This window comes from Cinclus cinclus, chromosome Z (genome assembly GCF_963662255.1).
Source record: "Cinclus cinclus chromosome Z, bCinCin1.1, whole genome shotgun sequence".
Classification (NCBI taxonomy): Eukaryota; Metazoa; Chordata; class Aves; order Passeriformes; family Cinclidae; genus Cinclus; species Cinclus cinclus.
In genome coordinates this window covers 9,796,498-9,818,023 of record NC_085084.1, presented here as the reverse complement: position 1 = coordinate 9,818,023, position 21,526 = coordinate 9,796,498, and the positions used below count along the sequence as shown (strand labels likewise).

At 36.3% G+C, this 21,526-nt stretch overlaps 1 protein-coding gene across 2 annotated transcripts in view; it reads right to left on the bottom strand.

The window, feature by feature from the left end:
- Positions 1-6,142: 6,142 nt before the first annotated feature.
- Positions 6,143-21,526, bottom strand: part of CHD1 (chromodomain helicase DNA binding protein 1) — a 54,722-nt gene continuing 39,338 nt past the window's right edge. The window contains exons 26-37 of one of the 2 annotated variants that reach the window (XM_062514056.1): positions 20,756-20,886; positions 20,235-20,373; positions 19,344-19,494; positions 17,822-17,944; positions 17,320-17,457; positions 14,953-15,216; positions 14,402-14,542; positions 11,459-11,637; positions 9,519-9,615; positions 9,242-9,299; positions 8,098-8,308; positions 6,143-7,894 (exon numbers count right to left, since the gene is read on the bottom strand). In XM_062514056.1, coding sequence (XP_062370040.1) covers positions 7,531-7,894; positions 8,098-8,308; positions 9,242-9,299; positions 9,519-9,615; positions 11,459-11,637; positions 14,402-14,542; positions 14,953-15,216; positions 17,320-17,457; positions 17,822-17,944; positions 19,344-19,494; positions 20,235-20,373; positions 20,756-20,886 — 1,996 coding nt within the window. In that variant the 3' untranslated portion in view covers positions 6,143-7,530. The remainder of the gene's footprint in view (positions 7,895-8,097; positions 8,309-9,241; positions 9,300-9,518; positions 9,616-11,458; positions 11,638-14,401; positions 14,543-14,952; positions 15,217-17,319; positions 17,458-17,821; positions 17,945-19,343; positions 19,495-20,234; positions 20,374-20,755; positions 20,887-21,526) is intronic. The other variant, XM_062514057.1, reaches the window with a different exon arrangement.

Here is a 21,526-nt window from a genome sequence, read left to right as displayed (position 1 = left end):
GTATTTTTTTACATAATACTGGTCATGCAGACATTCGTAAGCACATTTCTTTTAACCATAAAGGCATTAAGCTTTCACAGTCATATAAAATTAAAGACGAAACTGTGTGGAAAAATTCACAATGCCAGAGGTTTATGTCCAAGGAGGAAACATAGGAGTCCTGTAACTTTATTCAAATAAAGGGAGAGGCCATGGGCCATTTCCCCTGGCGTCACTAAAATTGTTGGGAAAAGCAGCCCCCTTATTATCCTAAGTTCCCATCCACATCTTTGCAAGCCTTATATAATTGATTTAATATTTTCTTCCTGGGTCTTCTTTGGTTTTGCAGTTATTCACAGTGACATCATTTTCTGTCCTTTAGCCATTTCTGGGTGAATAGGCATGGCTACCACCTTGATGATATGCTGAATGAACTGCACTAAGCAGGGTATCATGTATACTAAAATAATTACAGTTGCTATAGCACATAAAAGGAAAAATAGCATTTGTTCAGGCCATAGTCCACCAGGTAACTGTGAAAACATGTCCCATTACCATACTTTCCATGTTTGGGCTGGTACATGACCTAATTGTATTAATTTCTTTGCTATCTGTTTTACCACTTTTCTGTTGTCATACATTTGCAAACAGCAGTTTAAGTCCTTTACCATTCCACAAACACCTTGTTCTTCTGTTAATAGATAATCTAACACCATCCTGTGTTTAAGTATCATGTTCCTTATCTGAGTGGACTGGTCAGCAATGTCAGCAAGAGCTGTAGCTGTCTGGTTGGTTATTATTTCAATGGCAGCTTGTTACCAAATAATCTAATTACAATTATAAATGGGTTCTCTGGTACCTGATATTGACTCATTAGGATTCCAAGTGGCTGGTCCATAGTGCTGTATGATCTGTTCTGGTGGCCACTAATTTTTTCCCTGCTTTTGGGCACTCCCTCCAGCCAGGGATGTGTCAATTGACTGCTTTTCTCTAGTTAAAATCATCATATGCTTTGATTCCTAACTGATTTCCCTAAATTTATGGTAGCAAAAAAACCCCCCAACAGTCTAATACAGGATATATAACATATCCCTGACCAGTTTGGAGGTAATTTAGGATAATCCTGTTGGTCTCAAATCCAATAATATCCTTTCAAGGCCCACATTCCACTGGCAAAAGGGCCTTCCCACCTTTTGTCAACAATTAGTGGGTTAAAATATAGCTTGTTTCCTGGGCCTAGCAGTACTCCAACAATAGTTGCCACACCCTAAGAGCCATTTATTTGCATTTCCACGCTCCTAAATGGGAGTTACCACTTACAGCTACATCCCCAAAGCTGTTTGGTTGGATTTGGACAAGAATTCACTAAAATGGGTGTGAGTTCTGTTCTGATGTTGTGACTTCCACTGAAAATCTTGGGCAACATGCATTTTACTTGTAAAATTTTCTCGGGGACAGCTTCAAAATAGGTGGTCAGAAGAACTGTCTCTCCCTGCTGCTTTACAGTCTTCAAAATTCCTGTAGTAAGTGCAGTAGGAACACTTTACCCAGTTACCACTAGTGATCTTAATATGCATTTGATTCCATCTGCCTCAATATTTAGAACAATCATAAGGAAGGTAATTTGGGGTCCAACTGTCATCCCAATGATATCCATCTATTCCAAAGATAAAGTCCATTCATCTTACAATGTATTCATTTAATTAAAACAAAATGAGGAAGGCTGCACTGTGAAAGGTAACACATCAGATGAAAGCTGTATTTTAAAAACTTATTCAGAACATGCTGGAAGGTGATCTGTTGTGGTAGCTCACCTCTCTTCAGTCACTAGCAGAGGCATTTGAAAGAAAGAATACAGTTTTAGAATACCAAACTAGAGTGCTGTGCTTCATGTGCTTTTTCTTTCCCATTAAAGCTCATGTATCTCTTTTGTGCATGTTTCGCTCCAGCATTATGGTTAATGAATAACTCCAACCTAACTCTTCAGATGTATTTATTTGGAATTTGACATGACTAATGGAACACTTAGAATCTGGGAAAGGAATTCTCCAGCAGCCCTGTTTACTTTCATGATGGGAATATAACGGAGTTAAATCTTCCAGATTTATCTTTGATAGAGTTCTGTGAGGTATCTAGATATTTTGAAACTGTTCTCCTGCTTATTGTATAAGATAAGATAGAGAATTTACCTGCGGATTTCATTACAGGAAGAAGGTCATCAACCTTCCCAAGTGAAATTTAGTTAAAATTTAAACTAGAAAGTTCTTTCATATTAACAACTTCCTTGCAAGCAGTACCAGAAAGAAATGGAACAGTAAGTTCCAGACAAAAAGACTAAAGGGCATTTAATGCTGTGGATCTGTAACAGCTTTATTATGGGTACTCAGTGCTATGGCAGAATTTTATGTGCTGCTCAGTAACTGACTGGATTGCACAGTTCTAAGACTGGAAAAGAATAATGATGTAGTATGCTTACACAAATCAGAGCTTTGAAGTTCACTGTGCTCCTTAGTGATTAAAAAGGATGTCAGTGTCATTTGGTCTGTACAACACAGGTAGCCACTTATCAATGCTAGAATTAGGGAAACCCAAATCCAGTAGCTAATTTCAAGTGATGAGTGAGATTATTTTCCAAGTGCCTCAGGTAATGTGGGGAAAACACAGTATTCAGCAAACACTAGCTCTGTTGTAAATAAAACACAGTGGAAGTCTTAAGAGTACTGCTGTAATAGAAGTTCTCTCATATTTTCTCTCATGTGATATTTGTCATGATTTTTCTGCCATGATTTCTGGGTGTTTATTTTCAGAGAAGACAGACTTACCTGATGAAAAACCTGTGTCAAATAAATAATATGTAATGTTAAAGTGTGTTATTCAGGCTTCAGCCTCAGTGCTTGAACTTAGTATAGATCTGAAAGTTTGTATGTCAAAACATCTCAGAAGTGTTGCACCAGCGATTTCCAAAGTCTTCAAAAAACTCTGAGAGTGAAGTTGTGGGGTGGGAATTTGGGGGTGTAAAAATTGGTGCACACAGTGCCAGGTGGGGTTTGGATACTTCAAGTTTGAATAGCAGGCATCAGAGGGATGTGCTGCACTCTGGGGCACCATTTCCTTCAGTCACCTATCCGGCATCCCAGAAATGCACACTCACCTGACTCCCTCACAGGCAGACTACACACAGTTGGGACTGTCACCCTTCCACCAAAGCCCTTCTTCTTGTTAGTGCAAACACGGGATCAACTGTGGTAATGCCTCAATCTCAACGGTAGTTTTTGAATAGGTTTATGCAGATAATTGAAAAAGTAGAATGATTTTGTTATGCAAGGTTCAGAAATAGTTATTTTCTACAGGACAACAGCAATTCTTACATCTTTATGCAAATTAACAATCATCACTAAATTTCATCTTTTATCCCAAAGCAATTTTTCACTTGCTTTAAAAAAAAAAAAATAGCAATTGACATGACCACTGGAGCAGAACTTCAGAGCTGTAGCTCTACAGCTGGATTAGCCTTACCAGTGTCAGAGGGAAAGGAGTCGACTGATGCTCTCTGCCGGGTATTCCAAAATAATTTTTAATCCAGAGGTGAGAGAGCAGCTCTGCAGTGGTTTATATAGAGGCCAAAACCAGTGGGCGGGTCCAAACAGCCTCCCAGTGGGATAACCTTAGGGGAGCAGCGAGCAGAGTGGTTTACAGAGCCAGTTCCAATGAGACTGAAGGGGAGGAGAAAGGGGAGTGGTTTACATCAGGGGTGGGTACCACTTAGGGAGAAACCGACATGGAACAACACAGGGAGGGTTTTGGAAGCAACCATTACCCGGATTGTGAAACTGAAAGCTGGGGTAACAACAACATTGGTTGTTGCAACAACCAATATATTGGTAGGGCTATGGACCTGGAAAATACACGCTAGAAATATTGGTTTTGTGTTGGCCATATCCAAATACACTATGGGAGTTTAAGGATAAGTAGACTAGAAGGTACTAACCATTACTCAGGTTTTCTCAATTTATATTTTAAGATAAGTAAATGGAATACAGAGGAAAATAACAAACTTAAGAAACAATTCCATGAATCTTCTCTTCATTCTGCTCCTGTCAGCATCCCACACAACTGTATTTCCTAGCTACTGCTTCCAGACTGTTTCATAAATAAAAGATTCAGCATAAAATTTTAAGAACAAAAGTGAAATTTCAGGTGCAGTCACACTAGTTTGTTGGAAGAATGAAGACAAAGTGACAACACTACATACCTGTCCCCACACAGTTCAGTAAAACAAACCTTATTTGGTGTAAGTGGATAACTCATACCAGGTATTACTTTAACATAATTTACTACCCTGGCAGAAACAATAAATTGTCTACATTGATTTCTGTGTAATTCCTAAGCAATGGTAGTTTCCTACCAAAAAGTGCTATTGTCTGTCAACATAACACTAGGGTTAACACTGGAGATGGAAACAGCTCTTTAAAACTGCTTTGCTACCAGAGTACTTCCGTGAGATTTTATATTTTAAGTGGAGCCCTGCAGATAAACAATTAGGGCTGTAGAACTGACAGGATACATTTGTGGATGCCAAACTACCACACAGGGACAAAAGAAGCTAACCAAGCTTCAAAAGCGCATCAAAGATATTTATCCTAGTGAGTTGGTGTCTCAAAGGGAGATCAGGGCACACTCCTTTAGTAAGAGTGTCACGTTTCCACTGTAGGAACTGCCATCCTTCAGTGCTTGGTGCCTGAGCCTTTTGCAAGTCCTGTTGATTGTGGTGAAAGACTCTCAGAAATCAGTAACTGTCTGAATGCTGCTCAGACACCATCACATATGCATGGAGGATCAAAATGGGGGAAAACACAGAGCAACTGTGAGCAGGTTAAATTATGACATCACCACCCTTGACAACTAAGAGCAACCAGAATATGGATTTTTCTGTCCTTAAAACTTTAAGAGCAGTAATACAGTTTTAAATCTGCTTTTTCATATTTAAAAAGAGTCTTCTCTTTTTGGGTAGTACTGGGAATGGTGCACTAGAAATGCGTAACATGATTAAAATAGAAGTCTTAGACTTCCATGCATGGTAGACAGAATGCCTAAGCCTTTATCAAGCCATATGAGGACTTCTCTTGCAGTCCTCAGAATTCTTCCCAAAAATCTATCTAATATTCAGAACTAGACACACTCCTTGAAGACTTTTCATTACAAATAAGCAAAAGAAGGATCAAATCTACATTTAGACTGAATGATAAATGGCTAATGTGCAGCAACTCTGCAAGAGGATAAGGGATTGAAAAGTAAGATACACCATAACAGGCCTTACCAGCAATGAAGGTAATTTCGATCACCAGACTTCAAATACTTAAAATGTAATGGAAGCCAGAGGGGAAAAAAATTAAACTATTGCAAATGTGATTTGCCTATCTGTAAATATGACTAAGTAAGTTAGTTAAAAAACTTATAATTGGACTAATTTCCAAAATTCCACATCATCAAAGCCACCAAGTATATCAGAGACCTGAGGCACCTTTGGTGAAAATAAACTGACCAACCATGTTGTGAGGCCACAGTGTTGTATCACAGCCACACACATGGAGAACCAGACACCGTGGGAACGCCCTGTCTATGCTCTAGGATGCATCTATGTGCTTCCCAATCAGGAAGAATTGTGTCCATGGCTGGAGATGCTCCAACTTCTAGGTTTCCACCCTTTGAAGTGGAATGTGCATGGTACACATGAACAACCTTATCATACTGCCTAAACACTGCTCAGCAATCAGTCTTGAAAGCAGAACCACTCAAACCCCTCAGATCCTGTGAAGATAAAAATAAATTATGCAGCATTAATTAACCAAGTCCCAGCCTATACTAATGAGCTTAATACTTAATGTGTAGCAACTGTGCCTATAGTAAGATCCTCAGAGATACTCTATTGACAGATCGTGGTTCTATGGTAATGCTTTAATATAATCCTGCTTCGCTGAAAAAAATACTCCACATTGCAGGAGCAGAGAAAAACTGGAGCAGATGTAGCTCCTGCCATATGATGCCAGGCTAGGTACCTTCTCTATTTATAATCACCAGGACTAAAATTCAGTACTTTTAATGTTTTTATGGTAAACCTGGGGAAAAGTAACACTGCATAGAAAAACACAGCAGAAAACTACAAGACCCACATGTCCTTTTAGTTTAAATTTAATTTTTCAGATAGAAGTTATCTATGTACAATCAGTGTGCATTGTAACAATTATGTCAATAAAGTCATAATTCAAATCTTCTAAAATATTAATTACCTGCATAGCACATTTGACATTATTGCCCATGTTGAAGAGGGAACATATGAATTTACAATTAATTTTGACTGATTTGGATACTGAAGTGTTCAAGTATTTGACACACTTCCTTTAAAACCAATGCACCTGAAAAACTTTCCAGAGCACAGTTTAGCTAGATATTTCTTACCATTTCATTACAATCACAACACGACAGTTTAATACGGAAAAAAGATACCCTCCAAAAAAAACCCTCACACCCAAACTCCCAAACAAACCAACCACCAAAAAACCCAAAAAACCACCAAAAACCTCCTACACAAACCCCACCAACCCAACAATAAAAAAACCAAAAAGAAACAAAACAAAAAACCCAAACCAAACCAAAACAAAAAACCCAACAAAAACAACCACAAAGCCAAAATCCAAGACATGTATCTAAAGTATCCAAAAAAGGGAGCACTAAATGGAATAAAGTTCCCTTTCCCCATTTTTACATTCTGAGCAGTGACTCCATCAAAATCTTTTATTGAAACATGTAAGTATACTGATTTTGTTTCGTAATTGTGACAAGAAGTCCTGAGTTGGTGGGGAAAGGAGCAATCAGAAAAAGCCTGAGGGGGCAAAAACCTCACTTAATAAATTTACAACAATTTACAGCCATTTGTTTGTGTTTCGCTTTTTTTATTATTGTTTGTTTGTTTTGTAAAAAGGCATTGTAACTGATCACAAACAGGAGAAATCCTGGCTATTTTACAGTTATAGGTACAGAATTTAAATATTCAAGCTTGTGATGAAAAGCGGCAAGGTGGTCGCAGTGTACAATGTAAACAAGTAGCTTTGGAAAGTGAACAAAGTCCTTGAGAGTTCATTACTAAGAAAAAAAATATTCTCCCCATTCCCTCCTGAAATATGAGCACAGGTCAGTGTTTAAAAGTTCGTTTACAAACATAACTTAAAACATTATCAGCCTCAAACCACTTTGACATGAAGAGTTTCATAGTAAGATCCAGTCTGAAATGGGCAGTGTTGAGGTCCCTGTAAAAGTAAACATATTCAATTTCTTAAAAAAAAGTGCCACAGCATTTGCAGCACAGTGCAGCATAAACTTTAAATACAAAAATATTTTTCTTCTGTTGGGATAATAGACCTTGCATTCTGGAAAGAAGTAACAATACTGCTACCGATAGAATATCCCGTCTATATCTTTCAAGTCATGTAAGGCAATTATTGTGTTAATTTACTGTATATGGCTAAAAGAAGGTCCAGAAAATATCAGTCTTTGTTATGTTTTCCGGCTACTCCATGTATGTTCAGGTGTACTTTTGTGATCTGATGAATGTTCAAATGGAGATCTGTGACCTAGGGGAGATCTTGAACCATAAGGAGACCTCTGATCCAGTGGTGACCTTGGGCCACTACCTGAAGCTCTGTGGTCCATTTGCCAGTCTGAGTGGTACCTATAATCTCTGGGAGATTTATGATGGCTGTACTCAGAAGAGGAACGGTGATCTGAATGCGTCCTGTGGTCTGAATGGGAACGGTGATCCGAATGAACCCGGCTGTCTTTTAGACTCCCTTCCACGCTTGACCTGTGGTCTCTGCTCCTGTAGTCGTCTAACTTTCTATGTTTATTATCACTGTAGTATCTAAAAAATAAGAACTTATTTGTATCAGATTTACTAACACATCAAGAGCCACAATTGTGCAAAACTGACAGAACTGCATTAGAGAAAGATCACTGCTGCAATTTTGTGTTAATCAGAAAAAGCTGTCTGCTGCTTCCTACAAGCATAACTACAAAAACACAAAGGGAATTCTGACCAGACTTCAAATTTCTCAAGAAACTCACCTGCTGTCTTGTTTGTAGTGATCCCAGTCTCTGTGATCTTTTCCATTGCTGAAGGCTGAATAGGGCCTTTTCCTGGAGTCACTTTTCTTGTATGCATCTCCCTGATGCCTGTCTTTATGATGATCATGGTATTGTGACAGATGTCTATCAGAGGAGTAGCTGTCCCTACTACTGTCATCATGGTTTGTATTCTCCTTCAGTCTTTCCACATCTGTATAAGAAAGGAGAGGTGAAAAGGAAGTGTAAATACATCTTTACTTCACCTAATTCAAACAGCACTTGTCAGCTGTAAACTAGTATGAAAGGGATATAATTTAAAAGGAACAGTATGTAAATAGATGAAAATCAAATGTACTAATGTCAATGAACAGAAGAAAACCTCAGAATTAAGAGGAAAGCAAGCTACAATATAGATGTGTAGGACTTGGAAACTGAACTTCTCAACCTCTCCAGCAAGGAGATATGAAGTTCAGTGTCCAAATGAGCTGGGAGTAGAGGACACCTTCAGTAGACCAATTTTAGACAGAATGGCAGAATGGATAGAATGGAATCAACTTCCTCTCTAAAAAGGGGTGTACTCAATAGGAGTAACAGTTTTGTTAGCAAAGAATTTGGGTGGGGGGGGGGTATTCCTAAAATACGTGATTGTTGATTTTAAGTCCATAACAATATACTCAGTAACACAAGATTTAAAAAAAGCACTACATACAAAAAGGCAAGTGTGGGAACACTTGGGAAAAAAAAAATCAGTGTTACTGACAATAAAAGACAGCCCCCCTACCTAATGACAGAGTGTGACTGACTAACAAACTGTTTTCCTACACCATAATGATACTGAAATAGTTACAAAGTCACAGAATTTCTGAGTTTACAGGTTTTAGGTAGACTTCTTGCCCTGTCCAAAGTTTAACACAAAAATTGTTTCTTAAGTTTTTTAAACAATGCTCAAATAACCTGGTAAGTACCAGCATCTCTCTACACTCAGGATTTGCTGGATCTCACCAGTAAATTAGTGAAGCTTTTCAAATTAGCCTATCTCTGTGTTACTTAACTAAGTGGAAAACAGACACAGGAGACATGTGAAATAAAATGAACATGAATACTTAAGGTATTTAACATAAGAATGTACTTTAAAGTTACTTACCTGGATGTCTAATTACATGTGTATTCACATTGCCACTAATATTCTGATCATTTTGTTGCTAAAAAAGACAAGTACAGTGGTAAGTGTACTTATTGGTAAATCCCAAAGTTCATTTGAATACACTGAAAAAATACACTAACAATAAGACTACTATACTGCAAACACAAATACTAACTTGAAGTGTATTTCCATGTTCTTTATAATCCTCTATATCTAATGTAAGTTACAATAATTAAAATACATATTTGTGTATTTTGAAAGGATGTGAAAATATTACCTGCGATTCCTGACGTTTTTTGATTGCATGTTTATACAGTTTGTGCAGCTTTCTGGCATCAAATTCTGTAAACTTAGAGACAAAAATCCACAAATTTCTGAGGAAGAAGAAAAGAGAAGTTGTAATTATGCTTTAAATTTCTTTTTCCCATAGCAGAACGTGGATTTGACTGAACTTATTTGAACACTACTCAGTAAACCTGAAATCCTATATAATCTACATAGCATTGCTTACTTGCACAACAAATGTTATACATTTGAAAGACTGATTCCTTTAACAATTTTTCACTTTTTAGTATTTATCATAAGTACCTCACAGTGTGAAGTGCATGGACAGTAATACTAATAAGAATTCTGTTAAGTTTTTGTGAAATTATTATTATAAACATAGCTATCCGTTTGTCTTCTAAACATTTGTTTGAATTCTGAGCATTTACCAGTCTGTAAATAAAAAATTTAAGTTTGTAAAGGAAGTAAAAATTCTTTCAAACCTGAAACCTCTTACAGCATTAGACACTTGACCAACAAACCTTATTATATTAAACCATCAGCAAGAGAATTTTCCACAGACTTTGGAAGTCTGGCCAAGTCTTTTGAAAACAAGTAAGAACTGGGAAAGAGAATGGAAGTCATAGGATAAGAAATCTCTGCCTAAGCTATGTTTGAAGGAACCAAAGAAGAACAAATTAAGTCTTTTGCTGTCAAGATGCCATAATTCTGAAGAAAACTTTTCCTTCCATGATCACAGGTAAAGTTATTTTAACAGATACTGACTTTTTAATTGAACTTTGCAGGTGGAATGCTTAGACATATCTACAGAGTAACACTGTTCAAAAATATTTGAAGTGTGGAGGTTCAGGAAGCAACAGTATGCTCCATCACTGTGCTTATTTACACATGGTAATTTCTGTCCAGAAGTATGCAGAAGTAGGCAACCTGTCAATGGTTTATCTATTGAGACCATTCTAACTTTAATATAAACTACACTACTACTTATCAAATGTAGCTGAAATATGTATTTTATTTATCTACACATGATATCGTAGCATTATTATGAATAACAGCTCTATTACAAGTTTCCGCTTAAAATAATAACAAATTTACCAAAATGGAAGACATGGATCTTGTTTTTGTATCTCGGATCACCCTACTATTTTCAAGTAAAGGAAGTAAAATCAGCAGAAGCACATTACACTAACAGAATTCTTCAAGAAAATGCAACACTTAAGAATTTGATATGTATAATCACAGGATGTATTTTCAAGCATAAAGATAATTAAGTGAACATTCTGTAAATGTAAGTCAAATTACATTAAGAACCTATCAATGAAATACAAGACCAGTATTTTTTTCTTAGCTCTTTTTATACTGTATTTTTCTTAGCTCTTTTTCTTAGCTCTTTTTATACCTGATAGAGATGCAAACTCATCCCTCACTTTTGAAGTGCATCTGAGTACATTATGATAAATACTTTTATCAAGTTATAGTTAATACAATGTATGTAATTTAATTTAAAGAGTACTTCTAAAAAAATAAAGAATTGTAAAACTTGGAATCGTATATTCAACACAATTTTAGAACCGCCTATTTCCAACAGGAATTATTAAAAAAACGAAATGGCCTGAAGCTGAAAAACCAGATCTTTAAAGGTAAGAATGGTTTTGACTAAACACAGTGGTACTAGTACCCAGCATTTGCTGTCAGCGTCAAGCAGAGAGATGTCGTCACCCTCTGGACAAAATACAGGGCTCTGCATCAATGTCTAAAGTCAATCCATTGCAGCTCATAACAATGTATAATCACCTCTTAATAGAGCCCTTTAATTTAAAACAGCAGAAAGATACAAGAAAAGGGGAACCATAATTAATTAAAATCTATTCTTCTCAATGGAACCAACTGTAGATCTCCCTTTTTCAAGTAAAACCCCAGAAAATAACTTACTTTCTCCACTGTTTAATTTGTTCAGGATTGGTGTACTCCTTGAGACATTCAGTAATATGATCCCCAATTTTGATAAGACACTGTCTAGTATGTTCCAGCTGTTCTCTTTCAGAAAGGCCCTTCTCTGGTCGATCCAGCTGTTTCAATGCTGCCTTGACAGGCCTCATCCTTTCCTTGCACTATAAAATGGAAAAAATGAATGTATCAATTCAAAAGAAAAAAATTATTCTAAAGCTTGACCCACCTTTTACTGTGATATATAACCACTGATAAAGACAATATTGTTAGAACTCAAATGAAACATAAGACTTCCTCACAGCTCTTAAAAATATTTTACATGTTTCCTTTGGAATACCATCAATCCAACTGGAAATTTATTTCTCTATGAAAGCATTAGATTGTATAAAATATATATATCAAGGTATAGAAGGTGGTAATGTATATGTCCCAAACACCAGACAGCTGTGAGGCCACTTCTTTTTCTGTTCAAAACCCACTGCTGTGGGCTTATATGGCAGGCCAGGGACTAAAATACTAATTTTTATCCCAAGTGTGTAATTTACTAATAAAACTTGGTAAGCTTTTGCAGACCTTCTCACTTTTACTCTTCCTTTCCCTCTTAAGCATCCAAGAATCCAGGGTGATGCTTTCCCCTTAAGGGTGGGACATCACACTAGGATTTGAGAAAGCACTAATTTAATATATAGGATTTCTGAGGAAAAGGACTTACTACAACTGTATTTTACAATTAATATTTTGAGACAAGCATGTAGGACAAGACTTGCCCCTTTTTATAGCACCTGCAAAGCTGTACAAACTCAATGCCAAAATTAAATATGAATGTTCAGTACATTTCAAACAAATACTTTCTGCAACCATTACGCTTGGCATTCAACAAAGGATCAAAATTGCTTCTCTGAGCATGTTTTATCACTCCTATGCAGATACTAGCAGAAGTTATGCTACACAGAAGAAAGCTAGTTGGAGTATAACACCACAAAGGTCAGAAACAACCTCTAAGATCATTAAACCCAACCTTTGACTGAACACCACCATCCCCATTAAACTACATCAAGTCCCACATCCATTTGTTCTTTCAAACACTTCCAGGCATAGTGGCTCTATCTCTTCCCTGAGCAGGCTGTTCACTGCTTAACCACTCTGACTGATGAAATCTTTCCTTATATCTAACATAAACCTCCCCTGAAACAACCTGGGGCTGTCTCTCCTTGTACTGTCACTGGTTCCCTGGGAACAGACCTGACCCCCACCTGGCTACAACCTGCAATCAGGCAGCTGTAGAGAGTGGTCAAGTCTCCCCCAATCCTCCTTTGGGCTCAGAAACCCCAGCTCCCTCAGCCACTCCTAAGACTTGTGCTCCAGACCCTTCCCCAGCTCCATTCCCTTCTCTGGACTCACTCCGGCACCAAAATTTACTTTCTGAACTGAGGGGCCCAGAACTGAACACAGCACTTAAGATGTGGCCACAGGAATGCCTAGACTAGCCACAGATAAAGGTGCTGGATTCTTGAATTTTCATATTTTGAATCCCATGTTTTAATAATAAATCTATTTAAATACAGTTGGCATGGTTTAAATTGCAGACACTTGCTTAGTCATATGTTGAACTCCAATAGCATGGTAAATGTGACATACATATCCTCCTTGTCATCATGGGCACAATAAGTTAAGAATGAACAACATTTCCATTTGAAAGTGCAGTTAAGTATGTTTAATTGGACTGCACCTGACCATGGCATAATGATAAACACCAATCACCTCCTCTCCCTCCCCGTTCTTCCCCATTACACACTACCAAACCTAGGAAAACCAAACAAATACCTTTAATTGAATGAAATACAATATCACCATTACCAGGTATGCATCTAGGGACAGCTCAGAAAAACGGGGGAAGCTGTTCCATTACTATCTCATGCCACTAAGTAATTAAGCATCTGGTTTACATATTGCTCTTACCACGGATTAAAGTAGCTTTTTAAAAGACAGCTATTATGGAGTTCAATTCTTAAATAGAGAAGTGATCGGAAACATAGAACTGCACATGGAAATCAAATTATTTTCTGTCATTAGCCACACAGACATATTCACTTGACTCACTCAAGGCCCATGCTAAAAACACACGTGAGTTACTTAGATTGTTTAGAATAAATCCATGGTCAGTAACTGCATTATTCATGAGAATCCTATTGGCATTGTCACAGCCAGCATCCACAACAGACCTGACTGGCAAAACACATCTGTCAAAATGTGAATGACAAAATAACTACACCTGTTCAAAGTAACTCACTGATACTTTTCCAGGCCTCAGCCAACCTACAGAACTTCATATAAACTGTGCATATGCCTTTTTTCTTTAAATGTTAATTCTGTTTTTCTAAGTGGTAGTGATTCAACAGAATTCTTGTGGTGTCAGAGACATTACCTCAGCAAGATATTTCTAAGTCCTTTAGCATTGTTTCTTCCTATGTTTACTAACTAAAGTCTGCAATACTTCAGAAGGGATTTGCTGAAACCTAGTTTTTCTTGCTGTCTTACAAAGAACAAAAGCATATATGATATGGTGAAGCCAAAGACTCCATCAATTCCAATTACATTCATTCACATCGGTCTTTAAGAAGCAGGATATGCAAGTGATTCTTGAGGATAACTCTTTATTCATACTCTCAACCTATTAATCCTACAACCTGTTGGATAACTTCTTCTAATATCCTGCATACACACCGCAAAAAGTCAAAATACAACTGCTTGAAAAGAGTCAAAAATTACTTTAGTACACTGTCAATAACATTAACTGATCTGACACTTAGCAAAAGATCACCTGTGTTACTGTGCCAAGCAACAGTATTCAATATCAACAATATCAGCAACTGTCCTCGTTTAGACTATTAAGTATACACACCAATTTATCAAATGGGCACTTACCACACTAAAAGTTTTCTGATCTAGTTCTTCAGATTCTTCTGATATAGGAACTGGTTCACTAGATGCAGTAATATGAACTGGAGTATCCAGCAATGGAATTTTTTTAGTTTTTTCCTTATTTTCTGATTTGACTTCATTTATCTAAGAACAAGATAAAAAATATTTAAACACATTTTATTTTGGTTCTGCAATTATAACATACGACAATCCCCATACCTACTGCATTAGCTTCAATATATAAGAATAAAATCTATGCTGACATTCAATGACAGTACATTTTACTTGCTCTGTGAAATGGAAAAGGAAAATGGAAAAAAGGACTTTTTTGCACACATTCAGTCCAATTAAGAGATATATCATTGAAGATGTACTTCCCCATTTCAAATACCTGTCCTTTTTGCTTCAGGTAGTAAAAATAAAGCTTCAAATGGCATAAAAGACTTTACTGAAATGACAACTGATCCAATCCAGAACACTTTTTAATCTCAAAATCATTTACATAAACCTGGTGGCCTTCTCTAGCACTATGTAAGATAAGTAAACCTAGTTACCTTCTCTTCCTTTACTTCTTTTTCTTTCTGTGTGGATTCTTTTACTTTGTTTTCTCTCTTTTCTTTAATATCCTTTTCTTTTAATTCTTTCTTATCCTCTTTTTCTTTTTTCTCCCTTTTCAAATCCCTCTTATTTTCCTTTTCTTTTGTCTCTCTTTTTTCTTCAGCTTCCTTCTTTATACCAGTATCTGGCTCAGGCTTTTCTTCATTTTCTTTTTCTGCTTTAAATTTTTTACGTGGATGTTTCATTGAAACAATCTCATCCTGCAATATGCAAGCATATATGTCACATCAAACTGGGATCCTATCTATAGAAGTTTCACAACTATCAGATTAAAGTACTTTTTATTTGTGCGTTTTTTATTTCTGGATGTAGATTTATCAAATCACCTCTCAAAGAGAACTGAATGCAGCTGGCAAAGAAATATGAGAGCTATGCACTCACTTCCTTGATCTGACAAACCAAGTACTGATCTGGTAGAGGCAGTAGCTATGAGAAATTATGTCCATTCAATTTGGAATAAAGTTTGAATCTGGTCCCTTTTAAATGCTGTCAGACTGAAGAACTGTAATCTAAAAGGAAGTAGAATATGGTCTTGCAAAACTGACCTGATCAGTCAGGACAGTCAAGTGATGGGAGATGTTGAAAGACTTCTTATCTAATTAGCTTTGCCCCAAACCCATTTAACTGTTTGGAGGTGAACAAAGTATTACTCACTGTTGTTTATAATATTCACTGAGAAGGTCTGAGAGGGAAATTAATATCCTTTCAGACACAGAAAAATATCAGAAATAAAGTATTATTATAACACAGATGTAAGAATCATTATCATGTTTAAACATACCAGAACACATTTGAACATACCAGAAAGGCATATACAGAAACTGCTTATCTGTTTCATAAAAACAGATGAAGACTGTCTAGTACTTGAACTGAACAAGTTAGTAGAGATATGAAGTTATCAGCCCAGCCAGAGCTGTGTTTTAGTGTTTAGGTATCATGGAAAATTTCTAGCAAAAATCCCATTATTTAAAAACTTTCTTGATAATTCTAGCAGCAAAATAGTTAAGTTTTAAGTACTGCACAGAGTATGGAATCTAAGTAGATAAAGCCAGTTGTGTAGGATGGTTGTAGTTTACAGTCCAGTTTTCAGAAATGCAATTGTTATTCAGTGTCCAAAAGTACTGAAGCAATGAATACCTGTTATGAAAAGAGAGGACAACACCCTAGGCAGTTTCCCAAAACCTAGCTAAGTCAATCAACTAATGGCAGTGTCTTCTCTTTTGAGTGAAGACTAACACTCATTTTAATAGTCTGAACAATTAATTTGCTTAGATTTAGGGTTCTGTTGTCCCCGTTAATTTACTGGGAATTGTGGCAAAATTTACAGGTCTTAGTCTTACATTCCAGGCAAATTATTGTAGCTATAAACACAAAGCAGTCTACATTTAATTTATTTTTGTTGTTGCTGGCTTCACATTTTATTCTTCATACTACAATTTAATTAAATACACTGGAAGAGTGGTTAAAAATTACTAGTTTTTCATAGATTTATCATGGTTTTTCTAACGCTAATTTTAACTATGTATTTGCCTATTTTTTCTTTTAGAAAAAGTTGGCAACTACAATGGCCTGTAGTTGTTTGCTTTAAACCAAGTAGAGGGTATTTTATTGATACATATAGAATTGCAGTGACTTATTTCAACTGCTTTCACATTATCCATCACTAAATGATCCTAAATTTTATCCAAATTTTTAAGTCTAATGATTTTGCTATGTGATAAACAACAAAAATAAAAAGACACAACAAAAGCATAATACTAAGATTAATAAACAGAAGTAAAAAAGCCCAACATGGTTATATAGTATTTCTGATAAATGAGAGCCATGATGTATACACAAGCTTTCATATGAAAGCCTTGAAATGTAATTTTTTGGATGCTCCTTATTCTAATTGAGCTTGGTATTTTTCTAGCCTCAATAAAACACCCTTTACCTTAAGAATCATTATCAGTAGTTGTAACAAATGAGCAAAACCAGTAGTTTTACAACTGTGATTTGCACTTCTAGCAAATACAGAGCTAATGCCTTTAAAAACGTTGAAACTGAGCAATATCTCTAGTAATTAGACCGCAATATTTTTATAACAATTTGGAAAACTCACAGTTCTTTATTTATTAGTTTATCATTAAATTGAAATAGATACAGTTTTCCATGTGCTTGTACTGATGCAACATCAATTGTAGGGGCCACAGCAAAAGGATGATATTCAGGTGTTCTAATTTTATTAAGCCGAGGAGAAGATAAAATACAAATTGATACTAACAGGAAGAACTGAATAGACATCTTTATTGTGTGAAAGATACCTTGTTATTCTCATCATCATCTTCATCTGATTTTTCTGAGAGTTGTGGTGAAGAATCACTTTTTATTTCTTCTTTAAATTTTGCAGACTTTAGCACCTTATTCTTCTTAGTTCTTGTTTTCCTCCTCTTTGAATTGCCCTGAATACAAATTGATCTATTTAATCATGCCAACTGACAACCATCTTTGCACTGTATTTACAAAATAAGATTTGGTTTTACATTAAAGAGGGCTCCTTTTATTTTACTTGCCACTAATGACCACCACTTTATTCAGGACTGAAGACAGAGCTCAGTGCAACAGTAGAGAATACATGCAAATAACAAGATAATAATACAACATGAAACTTGCAATTAATATCCTGAGTTCATCTTATGTGCTACGATTAGCAATAGAGTAGTACTACACAAACAAGAAGTGCAGAACAAAAAAATGAAAAGGATCAGGTGACATGCCCATAGGCATATTCTTTTACCTCAGTAATGAATGCCACATTTTACTTACTGCTCCAGCAAGCCTTTGTGCTTCTTTCCTTGCAAGGTCTTTATTCAGCAATTTAATGAGGTAGTCTGCACGGGTCTGTAACTGCTTTGCCTGGGGTTTCTTATCTGGGTCATCAGGCAAAATCTGAGGAGAAAATGGCAGCATCACAGGTGTGAGTACAGATTATCAACTTTAGATGTTAGCCTGGAGCACACAGAACAGAAAAAGCTGTGCAAAAGTGTAACTTTTCTCCTCCCCTGCCTTTCTCAGGCAGGGGTCAGTTACAAGGTATATAAGCGCTGATTTATCAGGCAGTCAGATCTGTTGTAATTTTATCTTTGCTCACAGGGACCTTCTTCAGCTGACATAAAAAGACCAGGACAGCAGCTCAGACTTTTTTCCACAGGCATTATTTCTTCTGCGAAGGGGTCCAGCAGCAATCTCCAAATACATGGGGCACTACATTTACTTTTATAGGGTTCAGAGGAGATCAAAAGTAAACCAATAGGATACAGGCTTAACACACTTTAAACAATTACATTACCTTTCTTTGTTTGGGACAACCAATTATAAAGAATCAAATCTAACAAATAATATTCTAAAAAGATAAGAGAAAGTCTATGTTTTTCTAACATAAGAAATTTCTGAGAAGTAGTTTATCTTATCTTGGAGAGAATCCCAAGGAGGCCTCACAGGGGTATCTGCAAAGGGATTCATCTCCTCTACACAAAAGGACATGGTAAACTATCCACTCCAACTGTACCTAGTAAATATGTCAGAATGCTTAAAGCAAAGGAGAATTTCTCCAAAGCTTTCACTTCTCTCCAATGAAATCAATGCAAGCAACCAATGCAGAGTTTTGGAAATTTCCTTAGAGTTTAAAACCAGCCTCAGATTTCTGTCTCCACTCTGGTATTTCATCTAAGAAATTCCAGGCACCAGTACCAGTCAGTCACAGAACTCCTGACTCTGACTCATTCATCTTCTAAATGCAGCTGCCAAGAATACATATATGTGGCTTCAAAAGCTGGACAAATTAATGAAAGGCAGAAGTAGGAATCATTAAACAAATCTGGACACAAACCTGGCTGCTCAAATCCCAAAGCTATAGGTTGTTGGCACTGTCACAAAGTTTACTTCACCCCAGGCTTTTCCTCAGTATCTGCTGCTCACTATTGCTAGGAAGCTATTGCACTAATTCTAGTACAGCTACTCTCAATGTTGGGAGTGGAAGATAGCTTCAGCTGAAGAACCTGGGGATTAAGCGGGGATGGAGAAACTAAATTAAATCTCTAGAAAAACCTCCCTTTTCAAAATTCTTGAAACAAAGTTAATAAAACCAGAACATCTGAAACAATGAAGGAAATACTCAAGACCCCAAAATCTAGTAATATACCATGAAAAGGATATGAATTATGTATGAAGTACAACTGACATATTTCTGCAACTTCATTTATCATAAACTAAGCTCTTTCAGTAACATGACTTAGCAGCATCAATACCTAAGCAAACAGTCCTTGATAAACTACTGCAGATGACATACCTTCTGTGTCAAACTGAGATCAGGATCCATTTTTATCATTTCCCAGCTGCCATAACCATATTCATAGATGCCTATTAACAAATTGGAATCATCTTCCTTACCCCAATCTATATCAAAATGAGCAGCCTTAGTGTGGCATGGGATGACATATCTAAAAGAAAAATATTAGAAAGACAAATAAATGATTTTTACATCTGAAACAAAGGGAGGGGAAAGGGAACATACTAAAGGTAATGCAACTAGATTAATTTTCTTTGCTAGAATGCTGGCAAATTTAAAAAAACCCATCCAAACATTTATTGTAATATTTTCTTAGTATTTCTATAAAACAGTAATTGAAATCAGCACTGACTGTGCTTGAAACACTGAATGTGTTTTAAAGCTGATTAAGACCAAAATATTAAGAACAAATACCTGTCTGTAGCCATGAGCTGTGTGACAGAATTGGCTAGCCATGAATAAAAGCAAAAATCATCATCCAAGCGTTCTAAGTGGATTGTTTAGGAACTGCTATACACAAGATGGCAAGTTTAGAGGGTAGGAACAACTACTGCTGCACTTTGATACTCCTCTCAAGTAGGGATGACACATTTAGTTCCTCAGCAAGCCTGAATTCTAGTCCTAATTATTATTAGTAACTGATCACAGTTAATAGTGAATGCAATTGACAAGTTAAAGTTGTTACTGGCTTCTGTGGCAAAGGAAGAAAAAACAAATTACAGCTGTGGAGCAGGCTACCAGTGTCAGTTTTTAAAGGGAATAGAGGGACAATGCTTCAAATAGCATTTAGTCAAAGTTGCCAAAAAAAAAAAAAAAAAAAAGAAAAAAGCTCGTAAGACTTAACAAGTTTTCTGCATTACTACTCCCTTTAAAATATGCAAAAAACAGTACCTTTTTCTTTCTTCTGGATCTGAAGGAATGGATTTATGCAATGGCGCCAACTCTTCTTCATGAGAAATTACTAACTTGGCATTTACTTGCACTCCTGAGATTCGGAATGTTGGGCCTTTAACCTTCCCAAGTCTACCTCCTTAAAATAAATGACAAAGCGATTAAAACATTTACCTTTACAAATAACATCAGAAAAATTTAAAGAAAACAATTATATTACATTGCCTTTTCTTGACCAAATACTTGAATTAAATACTTCAAAATTGAAAAGCCCCTACAAAACAGGAATACTTATGTATTTCACAGCAAATGAAAAACCTACTGCATTTTTGAGCTGTCACACACAGAAAGGGGAAAAGGTCACGTTACTGTAACACTGGGTTTTTTTAAATCGGAGAATTCCCCCAACATTTTTGTTTGTATTTCCCAACAGAAGTGTTTTCTGTTATGATCAGAATACAAGAGTAACTCGTTCTTTTTGACATTTTTCACTGTCCCCTCAAGCCCCCAGAACACAGTACCTGCTCTTTCTTGTCCAGCTGAGTTGTCCTTTAAGGCTTTAATGCACCCATTATGTACAAGCTCTCCCAAACGTCTGAGATCTGTCTCTGATTTATCAACCAGCTCAGCATCTCTAGCTACAGCATCTAACCTGCAATAATAAAAAAATAGTCATTTTTGTAACTGTGAAAATTTGGCAGTTATGAATGATTCTTTCAAACAAAAACTTCTCTTCAAAACAGAAGAAATTACCACATAAGTTATCAGTCATCTGTTGTTTCTATTTGGTGTACAATTCTGATCCAAGGAAAAAAACCCCATATCATTTAGGTCTGAGGACAGCAAAACAAGAACTGTAAAGAACCCTAGCCCTAGTGTTCAGTTACTGCACATTTCTTTAGAAAAGAAAATTAATCATTAAATCATACAGACATATATGTATCATATCATCATATGCACTATAAATATCTGTAAGGATTAATACTTTTAAGGATGGGAAGTTTTTCTTAAGATAGAAATACATGAAAGAAGCTTAAAAATGACAACTGACAATATGTAAAATGCAAAACTAACTTTGACAGTCAGAGTGAATAAAGTGATGGGCTTTCAACAGACTTATCAAATATGACAAGTGAATGATTATCACCAATGAAGATTAAACAAGTCAGCAGATAAATATAAAGGAAGCATTCCTCCAAATTGCAAGGTCTATTGTGTGGCTGTCTGCAGACACACCATACATGAAGAAATGGAAGATACTACACTAAAGTCACACTATATTCAAGATGATG